The sequence below is a fragment of the Camponotus floridanus genome, unplaced genomic scaffold, assembly GCF_003227725.1.
Source record: "Camponotus floridanus strain SB8 unplaced genomic scaffold, Cflo_v7.5 scaffold482, whole genome shotgun sequence".
Lineage (NCBI taxonomy): Eukaryota > Metazoa > Arthropoda > Insecta > Hymenoptera > Formicidae > Camponotus > Camponotus floridanus.
In genome coordinates this window covers 19,425-30,829 of record NW_020229639.1, presented here as the reverse complement: position 1 = coordinate 30,829, position 11,405 = coordinate 19,425, and the positions used below count along the sequence as shown (strand labels likewise).

General features: G+C 34.1%; 2 protein-coding genes across 2 annotated transcripts; one reads left to right on the top strand and one right to left on the bottom strand.

Annotated features, from left to right (window-relative positions):
- The first annotated feature begins 1,843 nt into the window (after positions 1-1,843).
- LOC112639144 (golgin subfamily A member 6-like protein 6) lies at positions 1,844-3,712 on the top strand. Its single transcript, XM_025412176.1, has 2 exons — positions 1,844-2,432; positions 2,544-3,712. Exons 1-2 carry the CDS (start codon positions 1,844-1,846, stop codon positions 3,710-3,712), a joined length of 1,758 nt encoding a protein of 585 aa, XP_025267961.1.
- Positions 3,713-7,393: 3,681 nt separating this feature from the next.
- LOC112639145 (protein ALP1-like) lies at positions 7,394-8,643 on the bottom strand. Its single transcript, XM_025412177.1, has 3 exons — positions 8,583-8,643; positions 8,151-8,500; positions 7,394-8,077 (listed from the first exon to the last, which is right to left on the bottom strand). The coding sequence occupies exons 2-3, from the start codon at positions 8,344-8,346 to the stop codon at positions 7,455-7,457; spliced, it is 819 nt and encodes a 272-aa protein (XP_025267962.1). The 5' UTR covers positions 8,347-8,500; positions 8,583-8,643; the 3' UTR covers positions 7,394-7,454.
- Positions 8,644-11,405: the final 2,762 nt, after the last annotated feature.

The following is an 11,405-nucleotide window of genomic DNA, read 5'->3' as shown; positions in this document are numbered from 1 at the left end:
GCTATCAATATCAAATTATTTATGTTATTAAACATTTGAATAAACCGAGTACATTTATTTGATATTGATAACATCATAAATTATATTTTGTAAATTGTACTTTATAATTTATAAATTGTGTTTTGTAAATTGTAAATATTGTAGTTATAATTGTATATTAATTATAACTATTTACAATTATACTACTTACTACTATTACTAACTATTTACTGTTATATTACAACTATTTACATTATAATTATATATTAATCTAATATTGATATTTTTAATTATTGACATAGTTGCGTATAAAATAATATAATTATAACTATAATTATATTATATGAGGGAGTCCGGTGTAGGCTGTCGTGGCGTGTGGACGTATGTCAGGTCGCTCCGCCTTTGAGTGCTTATTGGGGAGTGTAAAGTAAATTCTTTATGTCTAAAACTGAGTGCTAACGATGTGAATAGTTACGGCGAATACTGTGGCATATAAATTGGATGCGTTAAACTCCGTTGAAATCATCGAAATATATTATACGTGCTCAGGGACGTAGAAATGTGACGCAGCCTTTTACAATCTACCCATAATTGCACAAGTGAGAATCGCTCGATAACAAAATAATGGAATAAACCCAAAATAAGGATCGGCACGTGATATGCAAATTAACACCGGCGAAAGAGGTAACGTTTGACGTTGAACGAAATCGTGAGCAATGAAAACGTCGCCTCAACATTGACTTTCACGGAAAGAGAGAAGGTGTAAATAACGACAATATTGAGTGTCAACAATAGAAGCCGATGTTCCAAAAATAAACGGTTAATTGTCGTTTACGCGATTTTGAGAAATTCAAATTAATAAATAAAACAGGAGAAGGCCCGGAAAGACAAAAGGAACCAAAACGAAAAGGGAGGCCGACCCACGCGGAGCACCTTGGAAGACAAAGGGCCAATAGTTGCGAGTCGATAGTCGACTCGTTTAAGAGGAAGAGGGAAGAAAAGGAAGATAGGATAAGAACAGAGAAGGAATTACTTGAGAAATTCCAAAAAACAAGAGCAGTGAGCAGGTCACCCCCAACGAAAAGAATAGAAAAAGCAGCAGAAGAGACGCAAGAGGAGAAGAATACAGGAAACGAAGAAGGGCTAGACATGGATAAAATAGATAAATTGACAGAGATTATACTAACAATCAAGAATGATACAGAGGAGATAAAGAAGGAAAACAAGGTAATAAGACAAGAAATACAAGACTTAAAAGAAGAATGGAAAAAGAAACAAGAGGAATAGGAGAAGGAAAAGGAGATAATAGTAAATAGGTTGAAGGAACTGGAGACCAAAGAAGAACAACTGGAGAAGAAAATGGCAAGAATGATACAACTGGAAGAGAAAGAAGAGGCAAGAGAGAGAAGAGAAAGAAGGAACAATATCACTTTGAAAGGAGAGGATTTATCGAGAGAAGGCCCACCTAAGAGAATAATAGAACAGATAATGAGACAAGAACTGCAGGTAGAGGCGGACGTGGAGGAGGCATACTGGATAAGAAGAGAGCAACGAGGAGGAATGTTGATAGCGAAACTAAAAAGCTGGCAACAGAAAAGAGAAATTTTGGCAAAGAAAAGTAAATTGAAAGGTAAGAAACTGTACATTGACAACGACTTAACAAAAAAGGAAAGAGATGTACAAAAAGAAATAGCAGAAATCGCGAAATTGGAGAGAGAACGAGGAAATCAAGTGAAGATAGGATACAAGAAAATAATGGTCAATGAAAGAACTTTCAAATGGAAGGAAGGGGAAGGACTGAAAGAATTTTTTCAGAACAGGCAAGCCATGCAATCCAAGTAAAATAACAACGGTCCAGTATAATATGAACAAAGGCAAAGTCAGCAAGGAAGTACAGAAAGAGATAAAGGCAATATTCTGGAACACGGCAGGAATTGCAAGGAAAGACGAGGAGTTTTGGGAGTACATACAGGATTTTGATATAATTAACTTTACGGAGACGTGGATAGAGGAGAAGCAATGGAAAAAAATGGAAGCCCTGATGCCAAAGGAATACAACTGGGTAACACAGTACGCAGCAAGAGACAAGAAAAGGGGCAGAGGAGTGGGAGGCATGATAACAGGAGTGAAGAAAAACATCAGGATGGAGGAAGTACAAAAAGAAACACAAGGAATAATTAGTTATGGTGTAGAAATCAACGGAGGAAAATGGAAAATTATCTCAATTTACAACAGAGAAGGAAAGAAGAAGTCACTAGAAGAACTGGAAGAGATAATCGAAGGCGATGGATGGAAAAAAATGATAGTGGGAGGAGATTTCAACGCTAGAACAGCAGAGAAAGGAGAAATAGTTTGGGATGGAGAGGAGGAAGGAAGTAGGAGATACTCGAAGGACAAAATAATGAACAAACAAGGAATTGATCTACTGGAAAAAATAGAGAAGCTGGGACTAGGTTTACTGAATGGAAATAAGGAAGGCGACGACCAGGGAGAATAGACATTCACAGGAGCAAGAGGAAATTCAGTAATAGATTATGCAATTTGTAACGCGGAAACATGGGAAGAAATAAAAAGTTTCAGGATAGGAGAAAGGACTGAATCAGACCATCAACCTTTAGAGATAGAACTGAAAGCGACAACAGAGGAGATAAGAGAGAGAGAAGAAGTAAAAGAGAAAGAGATAGAAGATTGGACAGAGGAGGGAATAAAAGTATACCAAGAAAATCTCAAGAAGAGGAAAGCAGAAAAGGAAGAAATCCAAGAGGAATGGGAAGAACTAGTAGAAGAAATCAAGAAAGCAATAAGCAAAAAGAAAGTCAAGAACAAAATGCAAAAGGTAGGAAAGAAACCTTGGTGGGACAAAGACTGCAGAAACAGTAAAACGAAACTGAACCGATCCCTCAGGCAAATGAGAAAAGGAAACATAAAGAGGACAGAATTTATAGAAGAAAAACAAAGACACAACAAGCTCTGCGAAACAAAGAAGAAGGAAGAGAGAGAAAGAGAGCAGACCAAAATCGCAGAGATACAAAATGAAACAGAAATATGGAGATATATAAAGAAGGAGAGAGGCCGACGAGAAAAGCCAGAGGACAACATTGAGGAGCAACAATGGAAAAGATACTTCATGGAACTACTGGAGGGAGGTGAGACGAGAGGAAATAACGATGCACGAAACGTGCGAGAAGCAGGAGGTAATCAAGAAATGCCACGAGAGGAAGAAACAAAGGAGGAGGAAGAGGGATTCACAGAGGAAGAGATGGAAAACGCAATAAGAAGACTCAAGAAGAAAAAAGCAACAGGTGAAGACAGGCTCAAAAACGAAGTGTGGATAAACGCAGATAGGGAAACAAAAGAAAAATTGAGGAAAATAATGGAAAAAATATGGAACGGAGAGAAACTGCCAAGAGGATGGAAAGTAGGCATGATATACCCAATACATAAAAAAGGAGACAAAAAAGAAGTGAAAAACTACAGAGGGGTAACATTACTAGACACGGCATACAAAATCTATGCAATGATTCTGGAAGAAAAACTGAGGAAGGAAGTTGAGAGACTAAAGCTGCTTCCAGAAACGCAAGCAGGTTTCAGAAAAAGGAGAAGTTGCATAGATAATATATTTGCACTGAAAATAATAGCGGAAAAAACGATAACGAAAAAGAAAGGAAAATTCTACGTCTTTTTTGCGGACCTGAAAGCAGCGTTCGATAAGGTGAACAGAAAGAAGCTATAGAAGGTTCTGGAAGAACGCGGCATAAATAGGAAACTGATCAACAGAATAAAAGATATCTATGAAGAAACGATCAACAGGGTAATTGTAGGAGATAAATGTACAGAGGAATTCTGGACAGAAGGAGGTCTGAGGCAAGGATGCCCATTGAGCCCACTCCTATTCATAACATTCATTGCGGATGTGGAGGACTTTATGAAGAAAAGACAGAACGGAGGCGCAAGACTGGGAAGGAGGAGAATATTCACTTTGGCGTATGCGGACAACCTAGCGATGATGACGGAGACGGAAAGAGAAATGAAGAAAATGCTAAAAACTCTAGAAAGATATTTAGAAGAAAAAGAACTGACTCTAAACGCAGATAAATCTAAAATGTTGGTCTTTTGTAGGAAAGAAAGAATTAAGCAAGAAAGGAACTGGAAATGGAAGGACAGCAAGATAGAAGAAGTGAGGGAATTCAAATATCTGGGATTCACATTTAAGAAATGCAACACCGATGAAGCACATGTAAAAGACATAGTGAGGAAAGCAACAGCAGCCATGGCACTGGTTTGGGGGATAGGCGAAAGAAAATTTGGAGGAGACTTCGACAGGAGAATGATGATGTTCAATGTCATGGTTAAAAGTATACTCTTATACGGAGTCGAAATATGGGGATGGAAAGAATGGAAGGAGATTGAAGCACTTCAAGAGAGATATATAAGATGGATACTGGGCTTAGACAGATGCACGCCAAGCTACATAATTAGAGAAGAAACAAAGATAGAACAAATCAGTATAGAAGCCGGAGGAAGAGCGATAAAATACCAGGAAAAAATAAAAGGAATGACTGATAACAAAATACTGAGAGAATGCAGAAGGGAAATTAGCGATAGAAAATGGGAAGACACACAATGGGGAAGAAGGATGCAGACGTTTTACAAGGAGGGCGGATCAAACCAGTGGACAAGAGAAGCAAGAGAGGAACAAGGAAAAGACACGATTGAAGAATGGACAACCAACTACAAAAAGAAAAAATTAGAGGAGAGAGAAAGGAAGATGGAGGGATCGAAGTCAACGAAAGAATACAACAGAAGGGAAAGAGCGAAATATTTATGCGGGGTCTACAATGCGTGTCTTAAGAGTCTTAAGAGTCGCAAGAGCCGTCGTAGCACGGTCATAGCACAGTCGTAGCATGGTCGTATTCGTAGTCGTTCGAATTGGTTCAATTCCTATTCCAACGACTACGACCACACCATATGTTGCTGCGACTGACCAATGAGAAAAGAATATTGTTAGGATTAGGTTAGATTAGGGTTAGGACATTACACACTGTACGCATTTCATTTCAACTAGCGAGAAAATAGCCCAAAGAGAGAGAAGAAGAAAGGAAAAAGATTATAAATTAACATTTTCATAATCATAGTTTGTGTGTTTTAAATATGGATTATAACGAATATGAATATTTGGAGTCGGAAAATGAAAAGGAAAACGAAGAGGAAAACGAAGAAAATTCAAACCAAATAGCAACCACCGTCTTGGAAGATAATAAAATTCAAGATGACTTGGATTTAATTGCGCTTGTTGAAGGCAACCCTAAACTTTATGCTAAAGGAAAAATTGGATATAAAAATGTACAAGAAAAAGAAATGACATGGATGTCTATTGGCAAAGCCCTAAAACATCCGCTAAGTGGTAAGTGCTAGTTGTTTATGTATAGGTTATACGTAAAATCATGTGTCAATGTCTGTAAACACATTCTATGATTTTTCTACAGGACCAGATGCAAAGCAGAGATGGGATACGCTGCGAAATCTCTATAGTCGCGCAAGGCGACAAATACACATCGACATTAACAGAACAACAAGGGCGGTCAGGTTCAGGGAGAGATAATGTGTCATATGAAAACTTATTAACACCACAAAGCATGGCTATTCATCGTTTTATGAGTCATCTGTATATTCCACGAAAGTAAATACTGATATTTTGACATTTATTTAATACTTCGATTTATTTAATTAACTTTATTTATTTCATTCACATTAAATTCCTTATTTATACTTGTACAACTGTTTTTTTATTAATTCAGGAAAATTATATTGCAGGACATTCTCCAATTATACCAAATTCACGTGTCCTTCACCTGCTTCTGGAAAAAGTTTTCTTCCCAGGCCTCTCTCCAAATCGTCAATGAGAAAACATCCACGACTACATATTTCAGATTCAGAAGAATCGATAACATTAAATTCGCCAGGGTCTTCCGTTTGTAAAGAAAACGTTCCTGCCAACAGTTTTACAAGTGAGTGATCAAATTATTTTTTTTTTCAGAGAAAATTCAATTTCTGATTATGAAAAAATGCACTTCTTATATCTGTAAAAAGTTTCAGAGAATAAGTTTAATAAGAGTATTGGTGGTGATGAAATAAGTGATTGCTCACTCACAGTACCTAAATCGGATATTAAAAAAAGAAAGAAAACTAATGTTGATAATATAGATTCTGTAATTAAAGAATCATCTCAAACAATAGCTGCAGCTTGCTCAGCTTTGCCAACATTCCTGAATGCAACTTCCAAAGCAGACACAGAAGAAGATAAATATTTTATGTCATTCTTGTTACATGGATTAAAATGTGTGCCTGAACAACAAAAAATAAGATGCGTGATCAAAATGTTAGAGGTATTAGAATCATTTCAACAATATTGAATAACAAGACTATGTAATCAAACAGAAAAATTAATCACAGCTACTAGTTTATTCGCTAAAATAAGTTTTCATAAATCTTTATAAGTTTTCATTCATTTCTTTTTTTGAAAAAAACGTGGTACAAATATATTTTGTTATTGTTTTGGAGTTTTATATAAAATATTAAGTGTTAAGTTACAAAATTGCAATTTCAAATTGCAATTTTACTAAAAGATTATTTCTGAAAAGTATTTTTCTCATATTGACTGTGATTTTATTTCTTTACTAATTATATTTTACATTATTTTAAATAGTTTATAGTATGTCACAATATTTTAATTTTAATAGTGATTAACATTGGATACGTTCAGTAGAGAAAGCAGCTTTGCAACTGTGGTAAAATTCGTAAATCTTGGCGTGTGCTCTTAATTTTAACTGAATCTAAGAGTATTCGCCAATCAGAATTTTACAACAGTTGCAAAGCTGCTTTTTCTGCTGAACGCAGCCATTAATAAAAGTCATTGGACATGTACGTCGAAACGGCTAACATATTTGATGAGCGATTGAATGTGATTGATTGGATCTACAAAAAAGAACCAATTACATTCAATCACTCAGCGAGCTGCCTTGCCATCTAAAACATATCTCATTTTCTATTGTCTCAGTATACAAAACATGTATAATTTGCCAAATATGTGGATACAAATAAACTGAGTATTTATAATTTAGTATTTAGTCAACGACTTCTTCGAAAGCGAATCAAAATTTTTCACAAATGTGACAAGAGTATAATTTAATTAAGCAAAGTTGCGTAGCTCAATATATAACTAGTGTTAAGATGTTCTTCAGATATAGTATAAATATTTAATATTTGAGACTGCAACAAAACAAAGAGTTTGATTTTGCAATATTAAATCTGTAAGTTAAAGAATATATTTTGTTTTATGCAATAACGTTACGTAAGAAAGCATGTGTTTCTATAGAAAAAAGTGAAGATTAAATAAAACCATATTTTACGTAAATTAGTATTTTATTTCTAAACTTCCTTGCTAACTCACATACATGTTTATACATATTGCATTGCTATGAAGAGATATTAATGTTGTAACCCCTCAATGCACAGTCAAATTGCCAGTCAACTGCCCCAATGTTTGTCATAAAATATTTTCTCAGTATGTCTCGTTGAACACTTGCAGTGTAAGCAGTTCGGTTTGAGCCAACTTGACTAATACGTACAATATGTGATCCTAATTCTTCATTGCGCCATTGCCCTGGAGTAATTATACCATTAACTTCCTGATCCACAAAATGTAGCGGACAATATTTGCGTTCATTAAAGGACATAATGTAGTTGTGCAAAACAACAAGAGCAAGCACAATTTTATGAGCAGTTTCTTCCTTGCATTGAATTGATCTTCTTAAAATTCTCCATCTAGAAGTAAGAATCCCGAAAGCATTTTCAATTGTTCGTCTTGCTCTGGACAAGCGATAATTAAAAATTCGCTGTGAATCACTGGTGAGCGATTTTCTTGGATATGGTCTCATGAGGTACGTTTTGAGAGGGAACGCTTCGTCTCCCACTAAAGTACAGGGCAGCAAAGTTGTTGTACCAGGCAATAATTTTGGAGCTGGGATGTCTACTGTACCAGATTCCAAACTTCGACCAAGATTACTGTTCGCCCATACTCCACCATCGCTATTAGAACCTGCAAAACACAATTTCAATTAACTGTTGTATTCAGTACATAAGAAGAGATTCATATTATAAATATATATTACCATAGTCACCGACATCAACCCAGATAAATTTATAATTGGCATCACAAATTGCCATCAATATAAAGCTAAAAAATCCTTTGTAGTTATAATTTAAAGAATGACTGTTCGGTGGAGCTTGAATAGTGATGTGTTTCCCGTCTAGTGCGCCTATACAATTAGGAAAATTCCACTTGTTCCAAAATCCATCAATTATCATTTCCCATATCTCTTTCGAAGGTTTGGGTAAATATTGCTCATGAAGAGCTTGCCAAATTGCATCGCAAGTTTCATATATAATTTTATATATAGTTGATTTGCCAATTCGGAAATCCCATGCTTTTGACTTGGCACTGTCACCATGAGCAAGGAATCTAGAACAATAAAAAAGGATACTATTTAATAATATAAGCTAAATTATCTAAAAAAGAAAACGATAACATTTCATTTACTTACAAGAGAGTAACAGCTACTCGTTCATTTACTGAAATAGGTTCTCGTAAACTTCTTTTTGTGAGCAGAGATCTGACAAGATTACATAAATGATCATATTGAGAAGGTATCATTCGTGTCATATTAAAAAATTCTTCATGATCTGTTTCATATGCTTCTTTAAATTGTTTATTGAAATATCCCAAATCGTTTCGAGTTCGGTTGATAGGTCTTATCCACCATCTCCTTTTATAGCGTCTCTTTCTTAAATATATCGATGTCACATGCAAATATGCACCAGATAATAATAATATAGTAAAAATTACACGCAATTGCAAGCAATTCATATTTAAAAACTTTATGGACAGCCTCTCACTAACAGAACGCCTATGGACCTATGGATAACCTCTCACTAGCAGAACGTTGTTTTCTGGGGTGCGTTCCAATACCCTACCTTGGTTACTAAAAAGCTATAATTTACGTTACGTATATTATAGATTTTAGTAACCAAGGTAGGGTATTGGAACGCACCTCTGATTGGTTGTTAGCGATTTGCGAAAAGCTATTGTAGACAAGCATCATGACATTGCGACTCTGCGACTCTACGACTGTACGACTCTGCGACTCTACGACTCTGCATTGTAGACCCCGCTTTAGAGCGGAAAGGAAAGGACACAAAGCTGAAGACAATCGCAAGGTTCAGATGCGGAAATGAATGGAGAGGCAATAGATATTGGGAGAAGGAAGAAAAAAAAATGTGCAGGCTATGCGAGGAAGGAGAGGAATCATGGCACCATATATTTAGAGAATGCCCGGAATCAAGAGCAGACAACCTGAGCGAAGAATTTATTATGGCAGAAGACGATAAAGGAATAGACTGGATGCGGAAGTTGTGCAATAAAAGAAAAGAAAGAGAAAAACTGAGCCAAGTAATAAGTGGATAAATAAGTGTATGAATTAATGTATGAATTAATGTATAAATGTATAAAATAAGTGTATAAAGTAATACAGAAAAGATGTAAAGGTAAAACACAGAACATGTATCCCGAGAAGGGAATCATTATCTTTAATAAAAAAAAAAAAAAAAAAAATTATATTATATGAAATTTACGATTGTAAATTGCACGAAAAATAATTTAAAATAATTTATCTTGGATAGAAAATTATAGATGAAAAAAAAACTTTTAAACGACTTGGTACTGCGTATATTAAAAATCTGTAATATACGTAACATGTATTACAGATTTTCAGTACTAATAGTGAAATTTGGAACACTATGTATACCATAACATATGGTTACATGAAATAGATATTATGATTTTACGAACTATATTTTCATGTTATATCAACTATATTTTTTATAGTAAAATGCACTATTATATATGCTTGGCGCCTTAAGATACTATAAATTATAGTGCAATTATGGTAATTTTAACTATAATTTTTTATCAGTGTAATGTTACTTGATATTTTACTATATTAATATTTCACATTATCATGATTTACAATAAAATTTTTACCCTGATTGACAGAAATATTCGCATAATGTTATTTTTACCAACATAATAGTAACAATAACTATAAAAATGATAATTGCAACTATAATTATTTAACTGTGCAATTATAGTTGTAAATACCAAACACTTTTCTCTCAGTGTGCGCAAACGTTACCGTTACAAACATACATAGACAACTTTGTAAATTACGAGTTCCAGCTACACAGGCCGAATTCTAATTTATCGATCTCGTACTGGCTGTTATCGATATTTATGTTTCTGCGGAAAATCACCATTTTCCTTCGTTTTTCACGAATCCGCGATGCTGCGATTTCGCGATTTAGCAATGGAAGTGTATCTATGCGACAGATCTGTCTCCCACGAGATTTATGCAAAAAAGGAATACATTTTATAGATGTGTTTTACAAAAATGTCAATGTATACCAATATATATGTCATTTAAAATATGCATTTAATTTAAAATAAAACACAGAAAAAAACAAATATAATACAAATAATATTTTATGTGAAGGAATTAAATTTAAAGTTGTACGATAATGTGGCGATCTTTCAAAATACACTACATCTTTCAAATGTATAATTAAAACATTTATCACTTAAAATTGAAAATAGACAAAGAAGAAACATAAAAATATTATTTTGTATAACAAAAAAAAATTTAATTTAATTAACTTTGTTGACAAATTTAAACTGCTACAGATATAAAAATATAATCACAGTATTGTAAATCGATTCAAGTATACGATGAATATATTTCGTCGATTGAAAATTATTTCGAAAAGAAAGATTCTAGTTACCAAAAAAAAAAATCGAAAACAATTCATTAATCCAAAGAAAGAAAACTTGTTACAGCAAATGAAGATGAAAATTAAAACAGCAATCATGATCCACTATGGTGTCCTCTAATCATCGAAATAGATATCTACCAATCTTGACACCTTAATATATGATGCGTGTATTATTTCGAGAAAAAGATATTCATTTTCCAGCACAAAACTCGTGGGAAATGTTGATTGCATCAATTGAAACTTTCTTTTAATTCTATGAATAAGAGGCAAAAATTAACTGTTTTATTAGCTTTGCACACATATATTTTATGGATAAACGTTTTTATTGTGATTGCACATGATAGAGGATGCTTACATACGTTAAATTTGGGTATATAGAGTTCTGATTTATGAGATTTTTTTTATGTGTACATTGTCATAATTAAACTTAATGTTTACATAATATTTTCCTCATAATGTTGAACGTATAATATGCATAACAATTTTCTTCGATTGTTCCCACTGCATCATCTTATTACACTCTTGCAATATCCACGTTATTT